This window comes from Maniola hyperantus, chromosome 24 (genome assembly GCF_902806685.2).
Source record: "Maniola hyperantus chromosome 24, iAphHyp1.2, whole genome shotgun sequence".
NCBI classification, from domain to species: Eukaryota; Metazoa; Arthropoda; class Insecta; order Lepidoptera; family Nymphalidae; genus Maniola; species Maniola hyperantus.
The window spans coordinates 6,629,516-6,657,334 of record NC_048559.1 but is presented as its reverse complement, the minus strand read 5'-3'; the positions used below and the strand labels follow the sequence as shown (position 1 = coordinate 6,657,334).

At 39.6% G+C, this 27,819-nt stretch overlaps 2 protein-coding genes across 4 annotated transcripts; one reads left to right on the top strand and one right to left on the bottom strand.

Annotated features, from left to right (window-relative positions):
* Positions 1-276: 276 nt before the first annotated feature.
* LOC117993431 (cytochrome P450 4C1-like) lies at positions 277-13,643 on the bottom strand. The gene is made up of 10 exons (XM_034981228.2): positions 13,496-13,643; positions 8,238-8,327; positions 7,694-7,804; positions 6,864-7,049; positions 5,144-5,340; positions 3,863-3,932; positions 2,584-2,776; positions 2,005-2,156; positions 1,031-1,210; positions 277-446 (listed from the first exon to the last, which is right to left on the bottom strand). Exons 1-10 carry the CDS (start codon positions 13,641-13,643, stop codon positions 283-285), a joined length of 1,491 nt encoding a protein of 496 aa, XP_034837119.2. The 3' UTR covers positions 277-282.
* On the top strand, positions 9,315-27,783 carry LOC117993430 (cytochrome P450 4V2-like). 3 transcript variants are annotated; one of them, XM_069506937.1, is made up of 10 exons: positions 9,315-10,067; positions 19,276-19,365; positions 20,127-20,237; positions 21,147-21,332; positions 21,766-21,962; positions 22,775-22,844; positions 23,838-24,030; positions 24,771-24,922; positions 25,397-25,576; positions 26,224-27,783. In XM_069506937.1, the coding sequence occupies exons 2-10, from the start codon at positions 19,299-19,301 to the stop codon at positions 26,382-26,384; spliced, it is 1,317 nt and encodes a 438-aa protein (XP_069363038.1). In that variant the 5' UTR covers positions 9,315-10,067; positions 19,276-19,298; the 3' UTR covers positions 26,385-27,783. The 3 variants fall into 3 exon arrangements, with proteins under 3 accessions (XP_069363038.1, XP_069363037.1, XP_069363039.1); XM_069506936.1 differs by lacking the exon at positions 9,315-10,067 and adding an exon at positions 14,513-17,728; XM_069506938.1 differs by lacking the exons at positions 9,315-10,067; positions 21,147-21,332 and adding an exon at positions 14,513-17,728.
* Positions 27,784-27,819: the final 36 nt, after the last annotated feature.

Sequence of the window (27,819 nt, the reverse complement as noted above, 5' to 3'; positions counted from 1 at the left end):
ACTACCTACTACTTTGTAGTGGTTAAAGAGTACCTACCTATAGTACGCGACAGGTTGAGATGGCACTTGGGATATGAGCCGTCACCCGCGCCACACGAGTAGATGCCCGCGCTATCCCGGACCGGGTTAGCGTGGGGGCTGTGCGGGTGTGCGGGGAGTCCCAAGCCCAATTTTCATGTTGTATATTATGATATAATATTATACAGTGTGTTTTTTTAACTGGGACAGTGGGTGTAACGGGTTAAATAAATAGATTTTGATTTAAATAATAGTATTTTGTAATTACGTATTATTTTTCCTAATTTCAATCGCTACATGGTGTCCTGATACTGGCTTTTGCAGGACGTCCAGCTTAGTCGTCATCAACAAGTGATTCCCGGACACCCTGTATCGTCGGAACACGTGAGCCATAGTGATCTTCATTGACATCATAGCGTATGTTTTTCCTGAAAATATAAATAATGATAAATAGATGATACTTGCGACTTGGTCCCCGTGGATTAAGATTTTTTAAATCCCTGGGATCTCTTTGATTTTCTGGGATAAAAGGTAGCTTTGTCCGTCCCCGGGACGCAATCTCTGTACAGTTCTTGCAATTCACAAAGGCGAGTGAACTTTACTTGTAGTTACGTCGTACATGAGCATTGCGTAAGTGTGCGTGCGTGTCGGACCAATCAGTCGCGAGGAAGCGTACGCAAACGCACAAATGTACCTTACTTATACCGATACGACTACACAAACATGAGCCACTGGCCCTCGTGAAATGCAAAAACTATACTAAATTTCATTAAAATCAGTTTAACTTATCACGTCGCAACGGAGCAACGGATGGACGTGACGGAACGATCGATTTTTTGCACGGGTATAGTTAGAGACCTGGATAGTTACATAGGCTACTTCTACTATTTATCCCGAAAAATTAAAGAGTTCCCACAGGATTTTTAAAAACCTAAATCCACGCAAGCGAAGTCGCGGGCATCAGCTAGTGATGATTATTATTTTGCTCAACCAAGATCAATATTTACGTTACCTATACAGACTCTTCTTCCCATACCAAATCCAGAAAACGCAGTTGGACATTTTGGTAACGTTTCAAAGTCCAGCCAGCGTTCTGGCTTGAATTCCTCAAAATCTGGACCCCACACGGGGTGTCTGTGGACTCCATAGGTTGACAGGAAACACGCTCGATCCTTCGAGAGAGTGTAGTTGCCTGTTAAAAAATCCATGAAAAAATAAAAGTAAAACACTTTGTAATCAACAGACGAAGTCAATTTAGTAAAAATGTTACTAGGACTAATTCAAACAAAAGTTTTTGAACGGTTCATTATGTCATTAACCAAAGAAATCCATAAAAAATCTACCAAAACTGGACTAACAGAATTGGTTAATTTTCAAGACCACTGCGGCTAAAATTGGACATCGGCAAAACAATTCTGTACTTACAACTTTGGAATTTTTTTATATCTGATGCGGTAAAAGCAGTTTCTTGAGGAAATTGCTCCGCTTACCCAAATTAACGCTGTCTTGAAACAGGGAAACGTTGGCAGGTCTGCCACATTTTGACAAAATTAAAAAAAAAATATAGCCTACAACTATCCAAAAAGTACATTCTAACTACCAATGAAATAATTTTTAAAATCGGTTTAGTAGATCCAGAGATTATCGTATAAAAACGAACAAACAAGCATTTTGTTTCCAGAGTATCTTGGCAAAGCATATTTTACAGTAGCGTGTTCCACTATTTCCCACGGTGAAGTGTATGGAATTACATTTTTGGACCGGTAAATTCCCACTTTTCATCTCTGATTAGATTTCAAGTAAAAGTTAGGCTTCACTGCGGGAAAATTGTATTGATTGCATAAAACTCAATTTCATATCTAACTACACAAGTAAGCAATCTACCCTCAATATGCTGAAGGGTGCTATCCACAACTAACTTAGAGAACTATCTTACAGGTGAGCTCGCGGTCAAAAGATTCTTGTGATCAAATTAAAAAATCTTACGTAGTTTGACATCTTGATCAAGAAGTCTTATGATCACGGGTGCGACGGGGTAAAAGCGCATACTTTCTTTCAATACAGCTTCCAGGTACACCAGCTGTGATAGATCTTGTTTTGTAATGTCCCTGTCATCGTCACCGAAAACGTTATTTAACCTGAAACATGCCCATTCTTGTGTTAAAGATATCTTTGTCTGTATCGAGATCCTCTTTGCTGTGCTGACCTCAACTCCTGAGCTAGACTATGAATACATTATGTAAATTTTACAGGGCAGCAGCGCAGGAACGTTAACTACAAGTTACAACAGGTTCTCTCAAGCCGACGCGAATTTCTTAGTGTATGAAGACTGTAGGGTAATATAGCCACCGGTGGTACACCCCGCTATATCAGCGAGTACTCCGTGCTCCCTACACCCTGGCCTGAACGTATTAAATACTTTAATCTCAGTAATCTTATGCCAAAGCATCTTGAAGCCCACCACATTACTACTCTAAGAAAACTCCAACCATTATTGGAAGGGATCACAAACCTGAGCAATGAGTGATGATGATGAAAATATCTTCACAAATATAATTTACTTACTCTTCAAATAATTTCTTTTGAACCTCAGGGTAGGATCCAACCAACAGCATCGTATACATAAGTGAAGTTGCTGTAGTGTCGTGCCCAGCGAACAGCATGGTGTCAACATGTTCCCTGATTTCCCGGTCGCTGACGGCATCTTTCTCTATTGCTAGTTCAAGGAGAAGGTCCATGAAGGGTCGGAATTTCACACCTGTAGGATTCAAACTATTTAATAAATTATGCATCGCTTTGGGCAGCGTTCAGGAAGCTTCGAGATATCTTCTTGTCCAAAACTCCTCAGTGCTTGAAGACCAAAGTCTTCAAACAGTGCGTGTTGCCAGTGATGACATATGGATCTCACACATGGTCGCTAACTATAGGCCTCATAAGAAAGCTCAGAGCCACTCAGCGGCCGATGCAGAAAGCTGTGCTTGGAGTTTCTCTACATGATCAAATCAGAAATGAGGAGATCCGTATGAGAACTAGAGTAACCGACATAGCTCAACGGATTGCAAAGCTGAAGTGGCAATGGACAGGGCACATAGTTCGTAAAACCGATAGACGTTGGGGATAGGTGTTGGAATGGCGACCTCGCACCGGAAGACGCAGCGTTGGAAGACCCCCCACTAGGTCGACGGACGACATCAGACGAGTTGCAGGGAGCCGCTGGAATCAGGCGGTGCAAGACCGTGGCGTGTGGAAGTCCCTATAAGTGTCCTATGTCCAGCAGTGGACGTCTATCAGTTGATGATGATTATGATGATGATGATGCATTGCTTTGGCTACGCTGTAGCCTAAGGTCACAAGGTAGAACACATATCTTTCTACCACGTTAAATAGAGAGAGAGCTCGCGAGGGCCTCAACTTCGCTATTTTATAAAAGCTCAAAGTTTCTCTGCGTTTTGTCCCCAACACAGGGAAGAATGAGAAACTATGAAGTATGGATCATGGTGGCCTTGGGAGATGATAACAGGTAACAATGGCGTAAAAATTTTGCGTCAAAGTATAAAGTGTAATTAAATAACGATGGTCTGGGCTTGTAGTCCAAAAGTAGTCTCAGAATATGAATTAAAAAGTTAAGGAGATTTCATGAGTACTGCGGCATATATGGGTTTTGGCTCTATTTACACTTTTGGGGGCTGCATTAAAAAAAATGTCTAACGTCTAAAGTCTAGGATAGCAAAGAAACTATCGAATTTAAACATCGTTTATTTCCTTTCGAATATCGTGTTAAATTAGTAAAAATGAAATTTAACCTATTTTTTTATTGGTCCTACCTTTTGTTTATAGATTTTACCTTTTGTCGCATCTTCAGTCCCTTTGTGAAGTGTATTGTTCAAGTATTCAGCTTTCCTCTTTTTAAGGACCTGTGAAATTATAAAGCAACAAATAAATAATGATACAAACAACTTTATAAGAGTGCTTCTTACATTTACAATTTTCATTATTAAGCGCTACGGCCCTTTAGTCCTTTAGGGCCCGGGCCTATTTATTTTTAAGAAGATTGACGTTTATTTGTATATGCCCACGTGGAATGGTGCCAAGAATTCTAGCTGCATTTCAGCGCTGGACAGCCAGGCCGATCCGTTGCACAAAAAATGAGCCAGCACTTCTGTCACCAGATGTGGCTATTAATCGCGGTGAAATGTCTCGTAAATAATTTTTTTTAGCACTAAGGGTGAGATCTATAGAGCGCACTCTGACTTTGCTCAGAGTTAAAACGAGACAGAACTATATCGCTCACATAAATCTGTCTCGTTTTAACGCAATCTTATGTCTGAGCAAAGTCAAAGTGCGCTCTATAGATCTCAGCCAGACTCCATGGCCTCAGGGTCTCCACGGCAAACTGAACGTCGAACTAAGATTGTCTCAACTTTCATTATTATCTAGCTTATGCACGCGACTTCATCCGCGTGGACTACACAAATTTCAAACCCCTATTTCACCCCCTTAGGGGTTGAATTTTCACAAAATCCTTTCTTAGCGGATGCCTTACGTCATAATAGCTATCTGCAGCCCGATCCGTCCAGTGGTTTGAGCTGTGCGTTGATAGATCAATCAGTCAGTCAATTCAGACCTTTTCCTTTTAAATATTTAGATGAATAAATTCGTCACTAATAAGGAAAGATTTTGAGACAACATTTTGTAAGAACTCTAGCTTATACGGACGTACTTCGTATAATAAGTAGCTAATAAGCTAGTTCCTATCAAAGCTCTTTCTTGAAGGGATATTTCAGGTTATATTCATTTCATTCATTCATGATCAACCCATCGCCGGCTCACTACAGAGCACGGGTCTCCTCTCAGAGTGAGAAGGGTTTGGCCATAGTCTACCACGCTGGCCATGTGCGGATTGGAAGACTTCACACACCTTTGAGAACATTATGGAGAACTCTCAGGCATGCAGGTTTCCTCACGATGTTTTCCTTCACCGTTAAAGCAAGTGATATTTAATTACTTAAAACGCACATAACTCGGAAAAGTTAGAGATGCGCGCCCGGGATCGAACCCCCAATCTTCAATGAGAAGGCGGACGTCCTAACGACTAGGCTATCACAGCTTTTTTCAGGTTACTTACAGTGTTTGACATATTGTGCAAGATCTTCAGACATTCATCCTGCTTCCTCTTCAAGAAGGACCAATTGAACACCACGTCACTGTGCAGCCAGAGCTTCTGGAACCTCTCTACTACGTATTTCAATATATTCTCTAAAGCATTAATGTATTCGCTGTTCAGTAAACTCTCATCGCTGAAGTCAACTGCTAAAGCTGTTACTGAAAAATGGTATGTATAAATTAATATAAATATGATAAGTATAATTTAAGCTGTGGTAGCCTAGTGGTTAGGACGTCCGCCTTCGAAACGGAGGTCGGGGGTTCGATCCCGGGCACGCACCTCTAACTTTTTAGAGTTATGTGTGTTTTAATTCATTAAATATCACTTGCTTTAACGGTGAACATCGTGAGGAAACCTGCATGCCTGAGAGTTCTCCGTAATGTTCTCTTCTCACTCTGAGAGAAGACCCGTGCTCTGTAGTGAGCCGGCGATGATGATGATGAAGTATAATTTTACTCAGTAAATCTTGAGTGGCGTGCAATAGAGAACAAAATTTGCAGAGCCTAATAATCTGGTCGAAAAAATACCGATATATCGATATTGTTTGTTTGATGTATCGATATTTTGAACGATATTTAATTTTTCGATACATTGATGTATCGATGTGAAATTCCAACTATCGAAAAGGTAAGTAAAAAATCGATGTTTTTTTCAGACATGTATAAAATGTACATTCGATATAAATGTTCGTTACAATCACCACTTACAAATTGATGTTTTTTTCAGACATTTATTATAACTAGCTTATGCCCGCGACATCGTTAGCGTGGACTACACAAATTTAAAAACCCCTATTTTACACCCTTAAGGGTTGAATTTTCAAAAATCCTTTCTTAGCGGATGCCTACGTCATAATAGCTATCTGCATGCCAAATTTTAGCCCGATCCGTCCAGTAGTTTGAGCTGTGCGTTGATAGATCAGTCAGTCAGTCAATCACCCTTTCATTTTATATATTAAGATATACATTCTATAAAATGCAGGCACAATAGGTTGAAATAGTGGAGATGAGCCTTATGTGCAATAATTTACCAACACTGATGTTTTAATATTAACTTAAATTAAATTAAATCAGCAAGCGCAGTGTGGGACGACCTTCAACCCGCTGGACTGACGACCTTAAGAAGATAGCGGGAAGTGGGTGGATGAGGAAGGCGGAGGATCGTGTGTGGTGGCGTGCTCTTGGGAAGGCCTATGTCCAGCGGTGGACGCAAACAGGCTGATTGATTGATTGAAATTTAAAAAAAACGTGGTTCCCTAAAATTCATCAGTCAACCTTTCGCTTCCCGTACAGTATGAAAAGGTACCCAATTCCATGGTATGAAAGAACAGAACTTACTTCCTATGTGCATACAAATTCCCACAGCTATCGTCGAAAGTTCTTTTTTCCCGATACCAACTAAAATAAGTAGATCTAGGTACAATTTTACAATATTTATAGTAGAACTAGCGGATGGATTCACGTTTTTCAAAATCCCACGGGAACTCTTTGATTTTCCGGGAAAAAAAGTTGCCTATGTGTTAATCCAGGGTATAATCTATCTCCATTCCAAATTTCAGCCAAATCTGTCCAGTAGTTTTCGCGTGATTGAGTAACAAACATCAAAAAATCCACACTTTTACATTTATAATATTATTAGGATTAGGATTGCACATGACAACAAAAACAAAATCTCGACATACGGCATATAGTTTCCAGAACATTAGGCTGAATATAATCAAATTGGTCAAAGGGTCCTTTGTCGACTTCCACTTCTAGATCCTTGACCAGACGACGAGCCATTCTGTTGAAAATGTCTATAAATTCATCGAGTACAGACTGATTGAATGCTGGATTCAGAAGTTTCCGATGTTCTTTCCATATTTGTACTAGAAGAAAATACAACTTTTATTTTATACTAGCGCCCTGTCCTAGCTTCGCACGGGTAGCTTATTACAATTTTCGTAGGGATCTCTAATTTTTTGAATTTATTTATAGCCTATGTCACTCAGGAATAATATAGCTTTCTACTGGTGAAAGAATTTTCAAAATCGGTTCAGTAGTTCCAGAGATTACCCCCTACAAACAAACTTAGAAACTTCACCTCTTTATAATATGAATAGTATAGAAAGGTGCACCGTCGCACGGTGTCACTAATTCCTGATTCACTCTAATGTAAGATTGATCTATAGTTACAGGGCGTTATTAGAAAGCCAGCAAAAACTTAGCGATATTATTATACTACCTAAATATAACTACCAATAATAACCATATTTTGCCATATGCATATAGTTTTATCTTTGTGAGTTAGTATTTTTCGAACCCGCAATGTATAGCGTGCAAAACTCAGGATCAATGCCCTACTGACAACGCGCCATTGACCCCGCGGCGCATAGCTACGCAACATTCTTCGGCGCATAGTTACCCAACATTCTTTGACCTCTAGCGTCAGTCAGATGTTTGATATCAAAAATACAAGACTTTTTTGGGTGGAAAAGGGTCGGAGTATTTTGTTAACTTAAAATTTACTTACAATCACCAGTCAATAATCCCTCGCCAAGCCAGGGTTTTAAGAATTTGTAAACGATGTCCTTTTGTAAACATGTGTTGGCGATTTTCAAACAGTCGTCTGGGTCTGTTACAACTAGAAAAATAATAGATTTTATATACTAGGTATTTCTGCAAAGGCAGTGAAATTAGACATTTTTGTGCAGCTACGGGAGTGTAGGTAAGTATTTGGTAGTTATGTAGGTGCCGACCTAACAAAAAAGAGGTGGCGTTACATTTTTTTTCGATTTAAGCCTACGCCTGTTTAAATGCTGAGAGCAATATCGCAAGAAGTTCACTTCACTATTTGACATAATTCATTTCACACTAAGACACTAGCTGATGCGTGGAATTAGGTTTTTAAAAATCCCGTGGGAACTCTTTGATTTTCGTTGTCTCTGTCACTTATACCTACTCATATGACGCTTTGTCGGTCTCAATGACAGGGACAACGATCTACAAATCTGCTATCTCCTTGTCGATGTACATTACTTTCGGCCTCGTACTGTATGTATTAAGTAAGTACTTACAGTATACTGTTCTAGGTCCAAGATAAACGGATGTAACTCCACCGGCGTTCAAGGTCTCATAGGCCACCTTTTTTACTCCATTCCATAGTTCTGTAAGAAAAAGTACAAGTTATTCTTTCATCATCATCATCATCATGATCAACCTATCGCCGGCTCAGTACAGAGCACGGGTCTTCTATCAGAGTGAGAATGGGTTGGCCATAGTCTACCACGCTGGCCATTTGCGGATTGGTAGACTTCACACACCTTTGAGAACATTATGGCGAACTCTCAGGCATGCCGGTTTCCTCACGATGTTTTCCTTCACCGTTAAAACAAGTGATATTTAATTACTTTAAACGCTCATAACTCCGAAAAGTTAGAGGTGCGTGCCCGGGATCGAACCCCCGACCTCCGATTAGAAGGCGGACGACGTTTCTTTCATATATCGAACAATAATTCATAATTATACCTAACTAGCTTATGCCCTAGACTTCGTCTACGTGGACTACACAAATTCCAACCCTTCCTTTACCCCCTTAGGGGTTGAATTTTCAAAAGTCCTTTCTTAGCGGATGTCTACGTCATAATAGCTATCTGCATGCCTAATTTCAGCCCGATCCGTCCAGTAGTCTGAGCTGTGCGTTGATAGATCAGTCAGTCAGTCAGTCATTCAGTCAGTCAGTCAGTTACCTTTTCGTTTTAAATATATTTAGATTATTTATTGAAGCTGGTTAAAAATCACTAATGGCACAATTTTGAAAACTACGTCTATTGAATAAACAAAGAATCATGCAATTTTACCCATAAATCTTGGAAATGGGTGTAAGTATCTAAATATATAAAAGGAAAGGTGACTGACTGACTGACTGATCTATCAAACGCACAGCTTAAACTACTGGACGGAGCGGTGTAACGTTGTACAAGAACGTTGCATGTATTTAATAAAAATTCGGCGCCTAACCGAATATTAGCAGAAATATCGCACACGTACGACTGCAATCGTGTTACTTCGTGTTTCAACGAATGAGTTCCGCGTGCAGCCGCTAGAAGCGAGAGGGCGACACTGCCGCGCTGCGCCCGCGCAGATATATTTTACTAAGATCAGTCTAGAATCTTTTCGAAAAGTGACAGGAAGCGAATTGTTCCTCGGAAGTGTTCCTTATGATAGTTTCCGTATTCCTGGAACTATTATTAACAGTTTTAGTGACCTACGTGGATTTGTAACCCGTGTATAAACGGGTAAGTACTGGAAAATCGCCGTAGGATAGTTTTATTTCTTAAAATTGTAGCCGACCCTCGCGTCATTGCATAACCTTGCTTTGTTCATTAGTAGATTATAATTTTGCTTACCTAGTTTACTGTATTATTAGCCAATAGATGCTAATTGCCTTCTGCAATTAGTGTCGTGCGAGTAAATTCCTTTGTTTTTAAAAATGTTAACGTAGTCTCACACCTTCCTTCCCTTGTAACTCCGTCTGATTGTGACAACGCATACTATCATTACGCTGTGCTTTCCGCTTGCTGTGCCGCGTGGTCACGATCAGAAGCGTAGTGAGAGACCTTGCTCAGCCACTGGAATGTGCGTTCCAGGTTCTGGATCCTGCTTGGATTTTCACGGCACTTCTCGTGCTTCTTCGTGCTTCTTCGTGCTTCTTCGTGCACCTTGGATCCCGCTGCCGCTGCCTACGCCAGGCGCATCACGTGGCACCCTCTTCCGGCGCTACGGAACTCCCTGCACCTGGCCAGCGGTCTGCCTCCGTACACCTCGTCGAGCGCGCATTCCCCTTCCCTGAAGACCATCTCGCCGGACTCCCGCTACCTCTGGGACGTTACCGCACGGCGAAACAGGGAAGTACAGCCTACTGCAAGTTTAGTGATTGTAGTGACGCCAGCACGCTAACTCACGACCCTACTTATCTAAATAAATTCTCGTGCTGACTTGTGGGTTTTATTCCTCGCCACTAAAAAACCCCCTCGTCACACTGGCGCCTCAACTGGTAAGTAGGGTCATTATAGTCCTAAGCTTGTAGTAGTGTTAATTTGGTGTGTGTGCTTGTTTTAATTTAATTGTAAAACGTTTTAATTTTTATTTTTGGTTGACTGCAACTAAGGTGTTCGACGTACATAGATACCTAAACCTTGTTAAAGGGCATCACTCACTAAAGAGCAATCTTACATAAGCTATTTTTATAAATTTTATTGTTTTCAATTTTTATTAATTGTTGTTGTTCACATTAACTGTATATTATTATTATTATTGACCGTAGCGAGTACCGTTAGAGAAAAAAAAATCTTATAAACGTCTCACACATTAGTTGCAATTTTCGTTTTATTTTTGTTGCTGCTTTGACATGTTGCACTGGTTGATTTAGTCTCATCAATCAATCAATCATTCACCAATCACTCAATCATTTCATGGTATTACTTCACGCTTTAAAGAATAAACAACCAAAACGTTATTTAGTTAATTTTAATTGTAACAGACGGAGATTTCAGTTATTTTTTGGTGCGATTATTCAGTACTTACCCAGCGTATATTTTTTTTAATTGTTGAATTATTTTAAATTTTACCAACAATGGCTTACGAGGTCAAATTTATGTCACTTCAAAAAGTGGAACTTGAGTATGAAGTCGCTATTCGAGGTGAAACTCCAGCTTCCACTGTTCAAGAGCTGAGGAAACAGATAGCTAAATGCGGTCCACTATACCCTTCTGAGGATATTTTAACTAGTCCCTTTGAACCTTCTGTAGATATAGATGGCGTATTTGATGCTCTCGAGAAGGTCGAACAAACAATTTCGTCTGCTTCGGACAGAAGTGCACTATTGCGAACTCAAAACTTACTAAACCATGTATATCATCGACTTCACCGTATTCCGTGCTCTGATAAAATAAAACAGGACTACGATGAATGTGTCACCTTGTATAAAACACATGCAATGAAACTTAGCACGCTCTTAGACAATGCTACAGATCCCCTAGCCATTGCGAGTAGTAGTTCTGCGAATCCTACAACATCTACAACGCCACTCAATGTCAACCTTACTTGCGTAGGAAACAACTCTAATTTGTTTTCTAAATTAAAATTTGATGGCAAATCTTGCGTAAGGACTTTTATCCAACGTGCTAACGAATTTTGCCAAGCAAAAAATATAGATTCTGGCAAAATTTTAAAAAATGCTACCGAAATATTTACCGGCAATGCTATTCATTGGTACCGAGGTATTAAGGAATCTGTACATACTTGGGAGGAACTTGTTGTCTTACTAAAGAAGGATTTTAGTGAACCGGATTACGATTACAAATTGAAAGAGGAAATTAAATCACGTACGCAAGGTGAAAAGGAAAACATAGTCATCTACCTTTCAATTATGTCTGGGCTTTTCTCACGACTTAATAAAGAACCTTCAGAAGAGGACAAATTGGAAATACTTCTTCATAACATTCGACCTTTTTACGCGAATGCATTGTCCTCTGCTTCGTCCGTTAAATCCATTGATGAGTTGAGAACGCTTTGTCGGAATCATGAAGCTATACATTCCCGATTTTCTCAATTCAAAGAACCTCCAAAACTCACATCTGATACACTAGCACCAGATTTTGCTTATTCTAGTGGTAAAGTTAACCCTAACCCTACGCCAAAATTCAGTAACAATAATTTTAAATTTAACAGAAATAATAATGAAAATAACAAATCTTTTCACAATAAACAGAATTCCCCAAATTTTAGTAATTATGTACACGCTGTTGCAACTAACTCTCAAAAGCGAACTCAGTACTGCGTACGCTGTCGCACTGACTCGCACAGTACTAGACTGTGTACTGCAGATAGATCTAAAATATTTTGCTTTATCTGCGGCCTCAAAGACTTTAAATCAAATAATTGTCCAAATTGCTCTAAAAACAAACAACCTGATCCAAAAAACTAGAATCTGAGAATTGTGCGGATAGTAAATTTAATGAAAAGGATTGGAAAAATTGGCTTAGTATTATAAATTTATATTTTAAAACTTACAAAATCCACACAATTCTCGACAAAAATTACAATCATGATGATAGGCCTCATGCATCGATTCAGGTTAATGGTCTTAATCTTTTAGGTCTCTTAGACTCTGGCTCTAGCGTTACTATACTAGGTAACGTTATTCATCATAAACTAGGCAGTCTAGGCCTGCCTCTAATTAATGACGACTGCATTTCGGTCACTTCAGCCGGTGGTCAATGTTTAAAAAGTATCGGTTACATTAACTTGCCTGTTGAATTTGAAGGTCAATTTCACATCTTGAAAGCATTTGTTATACCAGAAATCAGAACCAATCTTATTCTAGGTGTTGATTTTTGGCGGAAATTCCAACTTTGCCCTAAATATGTCAGCAGTGTTATTACTACCAATAACAATGTGGATAATAACCCTAAGGCTGATGCTTCACATCAACCTTTCATTCAAAGCTATAGTAACTTGTCTGATTCGGAAAAACTGTTAGCTGATAACATTATGAAGCAGTACGAGGATATTTCATCAGAAACCAAAGGTCTGGGTGTTACTAATATCATCACTCATCATATCGATACTGGAGACTCCCCGCCTATCAGACAACGTTACTATAGAATGTCACCAGCTAAGCAGCGTATTCTATGTGAAGAACTGGACGAAATGCTAAAGTTAGGAGTTGTCGAATCTTGCGAGAGTCCATGGTCTTCACCAGTCCTTCTGACCCCTAAAAAAGACGGTAAGCTTAGGTTTTGTCTCGATAGTCGTAAACTAAATTCTGTTACTAGAAAAGATGCTTATAAATTACCCTATGTATCGGAAATATTAGATAATCTCAAAAACGCTAAATATTTGTCCAGCATCGATTTATCAAAAGCATTTTGGCAAATACCTATAGCAACTGAAGATCGAGACAAAACTGCATTTTATGTCCCGGGTCGGGGTCTGAAAGGCATGCAGATTGCTATTATGACGTAAAACATTTATAAGCTAGTATGTTATAAAATCACTACTTATAGCTATATATTTTTTAAATGTTCTACTCAGTTAAAAAGCTATGTTTTTACTTTCTTTAAAAATATTCATGTCAAAAAAACGAAAAAAACAGCACCTTTTTATTGGTTTTTTCTTCTGAATGCTACCAAAATGACCATAAATGAATTCATCATAATCAACCCCTTAACGGCCCACTACTGAGCACGGGTCTCCTTTCCAGGGTGAGAAGGGCTTAAAGTCTGCCAAGCTGTCTTATTGTTTTAAAGTCGTTGAAATAGCAAATGCTTACGTGAATTGTTCCCAAGAATCAAGTGAAAGTGTCCAATCAGTGGCAGCGCGCCCGGGAGAGGTGGGGGCTCATCTTTATTCCTGTTTCTCCGTCGCCACGCCAATATACCGCACGACAGAAATACTAGTATAAGAGCTACCGTCAACATTGGAGATAAATGAGCAAATGTTCTTTAAAATAATATTCAAGCTAATTTAAATTGTCTTAGTCCTTCATTACGGCAAGACAAAAAAGTTGTGTTTTGATAATACGTAAGGAGCGGTTTATATAAAGCTGGCGAGGGTGGAAACATGACACTTACAACAATATGGTGCTGATGCAATGTCGACACCTACAAAGGGCAATATTGTATCTGTTGAGTGACATAGGCTAACTTTTAGGGTTCCGTATTTCAAAAGGAAAAAAGGAACTGTTATAGGATCACTTCGTTGTCTGTCTGTCTGTCCGTCTCTCCGTCGTGTCTGTCAAGAAAACCTATAGGGTACTTCCGTTGATCTAGAATCATGAAATTTGTTAGATAGGTAGGTCTTACAGGCCACAAGTAAAAAAATAAATCCGAAAACCGTGAATTTGTAGCTACATCACAAAGAAAAGTATTTTCAATTTTTAAAGTAAGGTAACTATACCAAATGGGGTATCATATAAAAGGGCTTTACCTGTAAATTCTTAAACAGATTTTTATTTATTTTTGTGCATAATAGTTTTTCGTGCAAAATGTCGAGAAAAATACCCGAGTACAGAGCCCTCGGTGCGCGAGTCTGACTCGCACTTGGCCGGTTTTTATTTCGAATAATGCTAGTTTCCCTATGATCGAAATGCACGATAACTGTAGCCGCCATGATGAATTCCGAGTGTGAGGTCACATGGATTGTAGTCTAAATATATAAAAGGAAAAGGTGACTGTCTGATTTACTGACTGACTGATCTATCAACGCACAGCTCAAACTACAAGGACGGATCAGGTTGCATATAGCTATTATAAAGTAGGCATCCACTAATTAAGGATTTTTGAAAATTCAACCCCTAAAGGGGTGAAATAGGGGTTTGAAATGTATGTAGTCCACGAGGACGAAGTCGCGGGCATAAGCTAGTTGTAATATATTTCACAACGAAAATGCCGTTGATTACCAATCTGTGTGACGTTTTCGCTGGGAACTTTGAAATACAAAATTTAAATGCATTTTTATTGCACTTATCGATCGAATAAAATATTTCTGATTTTTTTGGTAGTTTATTATCTTTCACCTTAGGATCAAAATAGTATGAAGATATTTAAAAAAGGGAGTAAAATACCCTATTGTATCTGCACTACGTCTGTATGTCTCCTAATATGCGTAAATATTATCCATACTAATATTATTATAAATGCGAAAGTGTGTCTGTCTGTCTGTCTGTCTGCTAGCTTTTCACGGCCCAACCGTTCAACCGATTTTGATGAAATTTGGTACAGAGTTAGCTTATATCCCGAGGAAGGACATAGGCTACTTTTTATCCCGGAAAATTAAAGAGTTCTTACGGGATTTCAAAAAACCTAAATCCACGCGTACGTAAGTCGCGGGCATCAGCTAGTAATAAATAAAATGTAGTTAAATCTAAGACGCCAAATCCCTGCCTTTTCTATATAAACCGCACCTTAAGTGTTATAAAGCTTATCTGATAGACAAATTAACCACTAAACAATAAAAATTAAGCAAAATGAGCAGAATATGTACTTACAAGTTACTAGGTGGTGCCCGCGATTTCGTCCGCGTGGATTTAGGTTGTTGAAAATCCCGTTGGAACTCTTAGATTTTCTGGAATGAAAAGTAGCCTATATGGCACTCTCCGTCCTTTCAACTATTTCTATGCCTAAAATCAAGTCGATTGGTTACTTAGTTAGGCCGTGAAGGAAGGACAAACATACAAACAAACACACTTTCGTGCCTACCTACCCATTATTGCGTAATAAATTCCCGCAATTTGTATACTTCCCACGATTTTGTGATTTGAAATGTGGGAAATCGTTTGTGATTTTATTTTATTCACACCAACAACATCCATTGTATAACTACAAAATATTAAAATTCGCGAATTTACCTACTAAGGGCGATTACGCACTGCATTCGATCCGAATCCGTGAAAATACGTCCCGAAGTAGTCATAGAACTATTTGTATGGCAGCTTACGCACTAGCTCGGACTTCCATCATCTGAGTTCTCTCCGTTATCCGTGAGAATATCTCGGATGTGCCTCCGAATCAGACATATGACATGTCATAGATGTCCATTGACTAGCTTGGAGCAGAGATTAGATTAGAATAGAATAAAATAGAATAGAATAGAATAGAAAAGAAAAGAATATAATGTTTTTTTATTCATGTAAACTTTTCACAAGTGCTTATGAATAGTCAGGTAGTTTTATTTTCCACATTTAGTGTGTAAGCAATATCCGAATTCGATCCAAGTTATTATATCTTTATTTTCACGGACTCGGTTCGGATGAGTGCGTAATCGCTGTAAGAATAGAGAGTACTTAGAAGAAGAATAGAGAGGCCGAATATCTTTAGTGACTACCTTATTTCACTAAACAAATCTAGTCCAATCTAAATAATCAGCCAAAACACTGAACATAGTTTAGTGAAATATTCATAATTATAAAACTAGCTAAGGTACCCGGCTTCACTCATGGAGTTGATAATATGATATTGTGTGATAGTTGTAACTGTGATAAAAGAATAAATTTTGTTATAGGTACATATAGGAGGTAGGTATGTAATTTTTTTTATAGTTTCGTCGCCTGCAGCAGGCTTCTTTTTAGGGTTCCATAGTAAACAAGGAATTCAAAAATAAAATTCCTTGTTTAATAAAGAATTTTAAAATTCGCCATGTCCGTCCGTTCGTCCGTCCTTGGTTAATATGAGAGACTATTAGTGCTAGAAATCTGTAATTTGGCGTGGGTATAAATATTGATCACACCAACAAAGTGGTGAAATAAAATTGTAATAAATATTTTTTTTAGGGTAGCTCCCTTACATGTAAAGTGGGGATGAATTTTTTTTCTCGTCTACCCCATAGTCCCCATCGTTAAATAGTCTTCGCAAGAGTCGCAGGGAGTCGCTGGATTCAGGCGGCGCAAGACCGTGGCGTGTGGAAGTCCCTACAAGAGACATATGTCCACCAGTGGACGTCTATCGGTTGATGATGATGATGATGATGATGACTAGATGGTGCCTGTGACTTCATCCGCGTGGATTTAATTTAAAATTTTAATTTAAAATCCCGCGGGAACTTTGATTTTCCGGAATAAAAAGTCTAGCCTATAGTAGCCTATGTCCGTCCGCGGGATAAAATTTCATCAACATCAAAGTTAGCAGACAGACAAACAGACAGACAGATTTTCGCAATTATAATATTAGTATGGATAGTAGGATGGACATGGATTACTATTTTACTCTTATATTATTATCTGCTAGATAGGGCCCGCGTAGATTAAGATTTGTTACACATTCCGTGAAAACTATTGCGATTTTTGAAGCATAAAAAGTAGCCTTCTCTTCTCTGGGATGCAAGCTATCTCTAACTAAACCAAATTCCGTCAAAATTGGTCTTGTGAATGGGCTGTGAAAAGGACATACGTTTTTGCATTAATATTAGTATAGGTACCTATGGATGAATAAACTGTGTGTTAGTGCCATGTTAACACTGCATTTCCGACGGCCGACCTCAAAACTCTTATAAAAAACAAGCCAAGTGCGAGTCGGAATCGCACATGAAGGGTTCCGTACGATTTTTAAAATTGAATTGAAAAGCGGCGATAGAAATAAACGTTCTATGACTATTACGGTTCACGAGATACAGCCCATGGACAGACACACGGATGGACGGACGAACAGGCGGAGGCTCAGTAATAGCGTCCCATTGGCATTCTTCGGGTATTGAACCCTAAAAACGCGTCTTACGCGATAAAGATTAAAATCACTGCATAAAGTAGGTACCTACTTAAAAATTTATTTAATTTTTTTAATTCATCTTTAATGTCGAGACGGCGCGGTGGCACTAAATTCAATAAAACTGATTTTTTAAAGAATATTTTTCAACTCATCTTCAATGTTGTCGGTGGCTCTTATACTAGTATTTCTGTCGTGCGGTATATTGGCGTGGCGACGGAGAAACAGGAATAAAGATGAGCCCCCACCTCTCCCGGGCGCGCTGCCACTGATTGGACACATTCACTTGTTTCTTGGAAACAGTTCACGTAAGCAATTATTATTATTAATCTAGCACAGGTTCAATTCAGCTGCAATCTATTTAAAATATATATAATAGAATATTAAATATTGATAATATATATATAATAAAATATTAATATCAATATCAATACTTATAATAAAACTGTATATATACTTATAATAAAACTGTAACAGGTCAAATTCTGTACATTGAAGATATTTGGAAAAATTTTTTTCGAGGGCACTCTATAATCGATACTGAACCCAAAACTGTAATTTTTTTCATTTTTGTCTGTCTGTCTGTCTGTCTGTCTATCTGTCTGTCTGTCTGTCTGTCTGTCTGTATCACGGCCGCGCATCACGCTGAAACTACTGAATGGATTCCAATGAAACTTGGTACGATTTGAGGTCATACTATGAGGAAGAATATAGGATACTTTTTATTCCGAAATTCAGCACGGTTCCCGTAGGAGAGGGGATGAAAGTTAAAATGTATACTGAGTTGTAATTCATTAATGCGTAGTCCGATTTCATTCATTCTTTTTTTGTTAGAAAGGGGATATTTTAAAGATTGTTCCGTAAATATTTCAAGGTCATCGGTTTTTAACCGACTGTCAAAAAGGAGGTGGTTCTTTTTTCTACATCGATTTTTTCGAGGTTTCTGGACCGATTTGCAATTTTTTTTTAATCAACAAAAAAAGTTTTCGTGGTGGTCAAATAAAAAATTCTGGATTCAACTCTTTAATCCTGATGTTGCAGGGTTACTGCCCGCCTGAGTTATCAAGATTCAGGAAGTGTTCATAGTGAATTCATATTGTAGGTACCAAGCAACGACTTTATTCTCAGACTTCAAGTCCCAACTCCTTAACCCTGATGATGTAGGGTACAGCACTCCTAAACTATAATGTTTCAGTAACTGCGGATGATGCAAAATTTATTTAGGTACCAAGCATAGGCTACATCATTGACCTTCGGATCCTAACTCCTCAATCCTGAGGCTGCAAAGTACTAAAGTCTTAAATCGTGGGGGAATTGATATGTTAGGTATCAAGCAACGGCTTCACGATGACGCTCCCAGTCCGAAATTCTCCACCCGAGCGAAGCCGGGGCGGGTCAGCTAGTAGATAATAAAACTGTAACTTAACGATTTCTGTACATTAAAATATATTTATTTAGAAAATTAGTAAAAGTAATCGGAGGAAACATTTTATTATGGACAGAGATAGAGCATAACACAGTATTTAAAAAAAATGGTATATAAAATGGTAGGTAAACGATAGATTAAAGACGTATTCTATACATTGCCAAAGCAAACCCGGTATTCCATGGAATGCCTAGGTATTCTATAGGTACAATATCGGGTTTTACAGGTAATTATTCACATTATAATTTACCTACTTGAATATTTCGCATCTCATAATATAGTATTTTTTAAATTGCGTTATTAATTTTAGTTTTTTTGATCAAAAGAAAACACGCGCATCCACATAATATTACCCAGTTCGTTGATACTTTTTCTAAAGTTAAGAAATAACACTGATTGCGTAAGGATATCTTGCACTTTATCTTACAGAACTATGGAATACAGTGAAAAAAATGAGCCATGATTCTTTGAACGCCGGTGGAGTTTCGTCTCTTTATATTGGACCCAGAACAACATACTGTACGTTTATTCATCCATACTTTATCTATTTTACTTCATCGTCATGATCGTTAACCGATAGATGTCTACAGCTGGACATAGATCTCTTGTAAGGACTTTCACACGCATCGTTTCTGCCGCCTAAATCCAGTGCAGTAGCTCCCTGCGACTTTTTGATATCGTCTGTCCATTATTACATTACTAGCTGATGCCCTGATTTTGTAATTTTAACATTTGGTTTATATATTTAGTTTCTCTTGTTTTGTGAGCTAAGTGAACTTTTATTTATTTACTAGCTTTATGCCTTAGAATTAGGTATTTAAAAATCCCGCGTCATTGATTTCCCGGGATAAAAAGTAGCCTATGTCACTCTCCAGATCTTTAACTATACCTATGCAAAAATCACATCGACCGTTGCTCCGTTGCGACGTGAGTGATGGACAAATCAACAAACAAACACACTTTTGCATTTATAATATTATGGGTAAGTACTGATTTTGTTGTCATGAGTAAATTTCAATGCTAAGGTAATCATCATCATCATGATCAACCCATCACCAGCTCACTACAGAGCACGTGTCTCCTCTCTGCGTGAGAAGGGTTTTGACCATAATATACCTACCACGCTGGCCAAGTCCGGATTGGCAGACTTCACACACCTTTGAGATCATTATGGATACTCTCAGGCATGCAGGTTTCTTCACGATGTTTTCCTTCACCGTTAAAGCAAGTGATAGGTATGTAATTGCAGTGACAGTAAAATCAAACAAATATTTTTTTAGTTGTAACAGACCCAGAAGACTGTTTGCATATCGCCAAGACATCTTTACAAAATGACGCCTTTTACGACTTCGGAAAACCCTGGTTAGGTGACGGATTAATAACTGCTGCATGTAAGATTATTTCTTTCTTAATTTCTTCTAGCCTTAAAGAACCTAAGCTTTTGTAGTGTCTGTCAAGAAACCTATAGTTCACTTCCCGTCGACCTAGAATCATGAAATTTGGCAGGTATGTAGGTCTCATAGCACACGTATAAGGGGGAAAATCCAAAAACCGTGAATTAGTGGTTACATCACAAAAATATTAAAATGTGGTCATGAACAAACAATTAGCAAAGGAAGATCGGGGGCACACGATGCGTTGCGGCGGCGGTGCGGCGACGGAGCGGTGTCGCTGCGTCGTCTTACATAGAAGTATCTGTGGCATGTCACACGATGCGCTCCGGCGCCGCACTGGACTTGCAACCGCCGAGACGAGGCGGGGAGGGGTGAATGCGTTGCGACGTCTAGTTGTTTTTATTAACAGACTGTCTAACGCTGCTACGGCGCCGCTGCGACATAACAAAGTTGCAGCAACGCACCGCTCGTGTGCCCGCTGATACGGTGAAATCTTTGCGGTGCAGCGCCGCAACGCATCGTTTGCCCCCAGTCGACACATATTATCTACTATATCAACTGGGGTATCATATGAAATTTGAATTTACTATAGCATATAGAATCAACGAAGCGATAACTTTTTATTTACGTTTAGGTAGTAGATTTAAAAACATAAATAATGGTTCAATCCTGAAATATAGTAAGTACATAATATCGCGATCCAATTTTATACTAATTGGTATGCCCCTTTTCACTCTTAAACTTTTATGGACCTGCTCTTATTTACTGAACAATTTTCTCAAGGTGTGGACGCGCATTAAGCTAAGCCCTGGCACCATTCTGATTCTGATAATAATTTATCAATGTTTACTTACGATACCTACACCGAGATAATTGGTGCACTTAAAAAAATACATTTTCTTCTAGTTCCAATATGGAAAGTACATCGGAAGCTACTGAATCCAGCATTCAATCAGTTCATTCTAGATGGATTTATAGATGTCTTCAACAGACAAGCTCGTCGTCTGGTCAAGGATCTAGAAGGGGAAGTCGACAAAGGACCGTTCGACCAGTTTGATTATCTTTTGCTTAGTTCTCTGGAAACTACATGCCGTATGTATTATATAGAGCGTAAATTTTGAGGAAAGACTGGCTATATATTTGCTAAATTTGCTTCGCTGCTCGTTGAGCTATGTCGGTTACTCTAGTTCTCCTACGGATCTCCTCATTTCTGATTTGATCACGTAGAGAAACTCCAAGCATTTCTCCATCGCCCGCTGAGTGACTCTGAACTTTTTTAAGAGTCCCATAGATAGCGACCATGTCTCGGATCCATATGTCATCACTGGCAGCACGCACTATTCGAAGATTTTGGTCTTCAAGCACTGCGGAATTTTGGACAAGAAGACATCTCGAAGCTCCCTAAACGCTGCCAAGCCGAATTGGATTCGGCGGCTGACCTCTTTCTCGAAATTGGAGCTGCCTAACTAGAGTGTAACGGCAGCTTCATACTTCGACATCAATACTTTAACTCCAATTGTTTCAGTAACTGTTATGGCAGTGGACGTAAGTGACAAGAGCTTGCTGAACAGCGAGTACGTACATGCTACACAGAACATGCACAAATTTATCATAGAGAGGTTCCAGAAGCCCTGGCTGCACAGTGACGTCATGTTTAACCGATCCTCCTTGAAGAGGGAGCAGGACGAAAGTATGAAGATCATGCATAACATGTCAAACACTGTAAGTTGACTCCACGATTTGTAGAATTCGGTATTTGACTAAGTACATCAAAAATAAATTATTTCTCAGTGATGATTAAATAGAGGGTCTTCCAAAATACGTAAAATCCTCGTCCTTTGTTAGTTTTAAGTACAATAACCATTTCAAATTATCGATTTAACTAAATAAAAAAGTAGGTACGTCATTATGAGGTTACGTCACATTCCAGTATTTCATAGAATATTGCATACTAAGTGCGCGTTTTGACGTTTGACAAAAAGTTACTGATTTGACTAGTTGTTAAACACTGTATACGCCGTTACGCCGATGTACTTGCGCAGAAATCTTATTTTTGAATTGCCTGAAAATATCTCGGTCAATCATAGCGTGTGTCCATCCGCTATTGGGTGTTGCCTACGCGCCATGTTTGGTACGCGCAAAAGATGAGCGAGATAGCACGAGTCTCTGTTGATCTTGTGTTTGAAGTCAATAAGATCCGTATTAAGTCGGCGTTAGGTTGCGCTTATGGCCACAAACCAATTTTGCCAATGCGAATTTAACTGGAAGCTAACATGTAAAATCGCTCAGGTGCGAGTTGGACTCGCATATGAAGGAGTCCATACCATCGTATAAGAAATAACACTTTTTAGCTCTAGAGTCTAGACTATAAAGATTAGCAGATGTGGACTGTGGGCAGTTATATAATTTCTGATAATAAATACATAATGTCACCAACGTTAGATTGAGAGAAAATAATACCTAACACGTTACTTGGATTTGGCTATATATCTACTTTTAATACACCTGACAGAGATTAATTTTTAATTTGACAGGTTCTCAAAAACAGAAAAGCAGAATACTGGGATGATAAAAAATGCACGGAGACCGAAGAAACGGTAAAAGGTAAAACTGACAATTTAACATAGAGACGTATAGGTACTAGGTAAGGTAGCTAGTACGTACGTAGTATCCCTATTAATCTGTGCTAGTACGCGACAAGTCAAGATGGTAGTCGGGGAGGGAACGCCCCGAACACTTGCATAGCTCCCGCGATAAACCGGTGCAGGCGAGCGCGGGTGACTGGCGGGTGTGCGGGGCATCCCCCGCGTGTACCCCGCTTGCCATCTCAACCTTTAGGGCACCTACGCACTATGCCGTTAGCCGGAATGCGGCCAGCCGTGCGGCTGACCGTAATGTAAAATTTGTACGAGAAAGTAGTTTTTATACGCACTGCGATGCGGCTGCCGGCTGACCGCTCCGGTTGTTCTGAGCGCTGCGGCCCGACTGACAGCCAGCCGGACGGTTGCCCTACACACTACGCGGATAGTGCTAGTTTGCACATTCCGGTTCGGGTGGCGGCTCTCCGCCACCCGGCTAACGACAAGCGCAACCGCGTCCTGCGGTCAGCCGCACGGCTGGCCGCATTCCGGCTAACCCCATAGTGCGTAGGTGCCCTAAGATCGTCTACGATGAGACTATCTGAAAAAGCCGCAAAAACCATTGACACTGATGTTGCTGTCGATTCACGCATGTAACTATATGGCGATACACCATACCTAACACTACAGATTTTTGATTACATCTTTGTTTAATTATGACAAAATTCCTTGTCCATTGTAGACTTCCGCAATGCCTAATTTAGTTTTGATGATGGCATTAACCAAATCATAAACCAAATCTTGCTTATATTATGTCGCGTAGGTACTATTTAACTAGTAAATACATTATTTTAAAATTTAAATCCTGAATTCTTACCTGGTATTAGCTTGCTCTGTAGAGATCGCTTTTAATAAGCAATATGGCCGCCTTTTGTACCCTACTTCTGTCTGAGTTTTCTGTTATTTTTTTGTGGTGGTAGGACTAATAAAGTTTTTAATACTAATAATAATACTACAGGTCCAAAATTCAGACCCTTCATGGACTTTCTCCTGGAACTAGCGATAGAGAAAGATGCATTTAATGACCGGCAGATCAAAGAACACGTCGATACCCTATTGCTCAGTGGATATGACACCACAGCTAGTGTACTGATGTACACCATGCTGTTGGTTGGATCCTACCCTGAGGTTCAGGAGAAAATTTTTGATGAGTAAGTGTTGTAAACTCCAAAATAAACTCCATTGCACAGTTACATTAGATAGGTAAGTATATTGATTTAATACACTTTTGATATTTACAATGATTATGGAATGCTGGAAAATAACACAATAGGTAGGTAGGTATACCTAGTGAATTTTGTAATTCATTTTAAAGATTTCACTTTTTTAATCGGTTCTTTCTACAAATATCCAAAACGCATGATACCGTAGCCGTGACGTCACATGTATTGAAATTGTAATGTATTTCACTAAGAAAACGCCGTTGCTTACCAATTCGTGTGATGTCATGAACCTAAAAAGATGGCGGGTAGCGTTTTCACGGCGAAATTTGAAATTCAAATGCATTTTATTGAACTTATCGACTACCGTACCCATCGATATAAATGACAAGATATGCCCAAGCGAACAAAATTTTTCACGGTTTTGGAACCAAATAAATCAGCGCCACCTCTTAGATACTAATGAACGACCCAACGACCCGTTTGAAATCCAGACGTCACTGAGGTTGCATTGGTGCTAAAGCACCACTGAGCCGGTGTCATTTTGTTTGTTCAATGGCCCTATCGTTACGAAGTAATATAAGTCAATAACCGTACCGTACATTAGAGAGTAAGTTAAGTTGGATAACATTCTGGCAATAATACTTAACACTGACTTAGCCACAGCTCTAAAACCTGTATTAATTTCACCGTGTGCTTATAGTATCAAAATTGGAGGGGCTGTGTTTCAGGTTGCTCAACGTCTTCGGTGACGAAGACAGGGACGTCACGAAGCAAGATCTATCACAGCTGGTGTACCTGGAGGCTGTGTTGAAGGAAACCATACGCATGTATCCCCTCGCGCCCATCATAGCAAGAAAACTTGATCAAGACATAAGACTACGTAATTTAATATTTTATTTATATTGGATGAAAACAAAATTTAGTTATGATATGGTTTTTAAGTGCAATCTTAAAAAATAATTATAGGAGTTTTCTGTCTGTCTGTCTGTCTCTCTGCCAAGACCCGTCAAGGGAATCAATAACTATAGAGTACAGTACGCGTCCAAAAGTAATGTACATCGGCCTATAGAATGACATTATGACTCATGCCTATATGGCGTTTTGTCGGTCTCAACAACAAGGACAACGCTCTACAAATCTGCTATCTCCTTCTAAAGGTAAAAATTTGGCAGGTGGCAATGTCTTATACCACACGTAAAGGAAAAATTCGGAAATCGTGCATTTGTGGTTACATCACAAAAAAAATACAATTTGTTTATTTTTTCTACGATGCTACCTACTACGGAACCTTTTATGAACAAAATAAACTCGCACTTGCCCGGGTTTTTAGTTAAAGAGTGAATTTTATTTTTAGGAAATTATACTCTCTGGAATGGTCGAACGTGTTTCTTGTCTGCCTATGGACTCCATAGACACCCCATGTGGGGTCCAGATGTTGAGCAGTTCAAGCCGGAACGCTGGCTGAACTCCGAAACGTTGCCTCAATGTCCCACTGCGTTTTCTGGCTTTGGTTTGGGAAGGAGAAGCTGTATAGGTAACAACACAGAAATCCTAATATTAAGGCAGTAGAACTGCTGTGTGTGACGTCAAAAGACGTTTATTTTCCAAACTGTGCCACACATCACATCTTATAACTAAGAGCTTGTTACCCCGGCGCTTCTTCCACTTGAGCATTAAGCCCAACGTGTTTCAAGCAAAAGAAGCGCCGAAACAAACTGTCACGTGTGGCACGACCCGAAAAAGGGTCCCAGCTCAGTAGTATGCTGTATGCCTTGATGCACACGAACATACAGCGTTGATTTTCAGCCAGAACCCTGAAACGGGTGACGTGTTGGTGACCTTGCTTCTCCTGTAGATTTTTGCACTTCGGATCTCTCTTCGAAACCCCCTCCCCATAGCTCGCTGAGCGACTTTCAGGTGCGAATAAATGAATTAGTGGATGAGGTTGCTTTTGACTCTGTCTACCTTTGAACAACATACGAGGAGAAGTATGTATGTAGGTACCTAATTCAATTTTTATCATCATCATCAACCAATAGAAGTCCACTGCTGGACGTAGGTCTCTTGACTCTTGTCAAACTCTTATGAGGCCCATAGTTAGCGGCCATGTCTCGGATCCATATGTCACTCGCACTGTTCGAAGACTTTGAAGAATACAATTTTAATTGTTTACATTTTCAGGAAAAACATACGCGTTGATGTCAATGAAGACCACCCTGGCTCACGTGTTCCGACGCTACAGGGTGTCCGGAAATCACTTGTTGATGACCAATAAGCTGGACATCACGCTAAAGCCAGCATCAGGACACCATGTGATAATTGAAATGAGGAAAAAAACATAATTACAACATTCAAGTTTTAAAATGCACAAATGTTTTAAAGTGACAGGTCGAGATGGCAATCGGGGTTGGGACACCCCGCACACCCGCACAGCGCCCGCGCTAGCCCAGACCGGGCAAGCGTGGGTGACGTGCGGGTGTGCCAGGTGTCCCCCTCCTCATACCCCGGTTGCCATCTCGACCTGTCGCGCACTATAGGTACATGCAGACTGCAGTGCTGTTAATTAAGGTGTAAATTACGTTCAAACAAATTAAATTAAAAATATTCATCAAGCAGTTTTTATATGACACCCGTTCATTTAGCCGGTTACTTTGATGCATCACTAGTCCATATTTTAAATGCGAAAATGTGTTTGTTTGTTTGTTGGTTTGTCCTTCAATCACGTTGCAACAAAGCAACGGATCGACGTGATTTTTGCATGGGTATTGTTAAAGACCTGTACTGACTCGTAGCACCGTAAATCTCGAACCAGTTTTTTTTTATAAAGAATATTAGCCATGTTAAACGACTAATATTCCCCTTTCCTCTCCAACTAAGCGTCAAGCTTGTGCTAGGAGTAGGTACGACAATAGTGCAACGGGCGGTGCTTGAACCGTCCACCTTTTTCGGGTTTCAGTTCACTCCTTTACCTGTTGAGCTATTGAGGCTCTATTATAAAAATGTATAGCTCCAAACAGCTGTTTGCTGCAGCTGGAAAAAGCGTCACTTTATGCGCTTACATTTTTGGCGTTCCGTACTCGACGGGTGCCAACGGGACCCTATTACTAAGACTCCGCTGTCCGTCCGTCCGTCTGTCTGTATCCGTGAAGCATAGTTTAAAAATAAAATAAAATAAACACATTTTGATGTTAATGAGACATGGTTCCAGCGCAATAGCAATTTCCGGGACTTATAACCGTGTGACTCCTTGGGCGATTTCTCCCATCGAGTCACACGGTTATAAGTCCCGCAAATATTTATTTCGATGAATTCTCTACGAGTCACACTGTGAAACGTTGACATGATGGGTGCCCAACGAGTCACACTCGTTTGTGTGACTCGTTTGGCCACCCTAGGCCCTAAAGGATAGAATTTTTAAGAGCCTCAATAGCTGAACGGGTAAAGGAGTGGACCGAAAGGTCGACGGTTCTAGTGTAGAGGTGCAACCTCTACCGTTACTTGGCTGGCAGCTATTAAGAAAACTTCGCAGCTGCCACACAACAATATTCAAATTTGGAACGCAGTAGAGAATCCTCCTGGTCACGCACGTTACGAGATTCCACATTCCCTATCATCCGCTCGTCACGTCAACATCTTCTACCATTGTATTATATAAAGCTCGCGAGCCCGTCTGTATTGTACATAACATATCAATTGTAAAGTGTAAAATAAACATCACTATATGTAAAAAAAAAAAAAAAACATCACTATATGTAGCTGGTTCTTCATTACATCAAC

What these genes read in the sequence shown, in the direction of transcription:
- LOC117993431 (XM_034981228.2), bottom strand. Translation starts at nt 13,643, where the DNA reads ATGTTGACGGTAGCTCTTATACTAGTATTTCTGTCGTGCGGTATATTG. An exon ending in TGTTCTGGAAACTATATGCC is followed by an intron (nt 5,341 to 6,863) that starts GTATGTCGAGAT and finishes ACCATTTTTCAG; the next exon opens with TAACAGCTTTAGCAGTTGAC. An exon ending in CAAAAGAAATTATTTGAAGA is followed by an intron (nt 2,157 to 2,583) that starts GTAAGTAAATTA and finishes GGCATGTTTCAG; the next exon opens with GTTAAATAACGTTTTCGGTG.
- LOC117993430 (XM_069506936.1), top strand. Translation starts at nt 17,581, where the DNA reads ATGTTGTCGGTGGCTCTTATACTAGTATTTCTGTCGTGCGGTATATTG. An exon ending in CGGATTAATAACTGCTGCAT is followed by an intron (nt 20,238 to 21,146) that starts GTAAGATTATTT and finishes ATTTTCTTCTAG; the next exon opens with TTCCAATATGGAAAGTACAT. An exon ending in TGATCAAGACATAAGACTAC is followed by an intron (nt 24,923 to 25,396) that starts GTAATTTAATAT and finishes TTTTATTTTTAG; the next exon opens with GAAATTATACTCTCTGGAAT.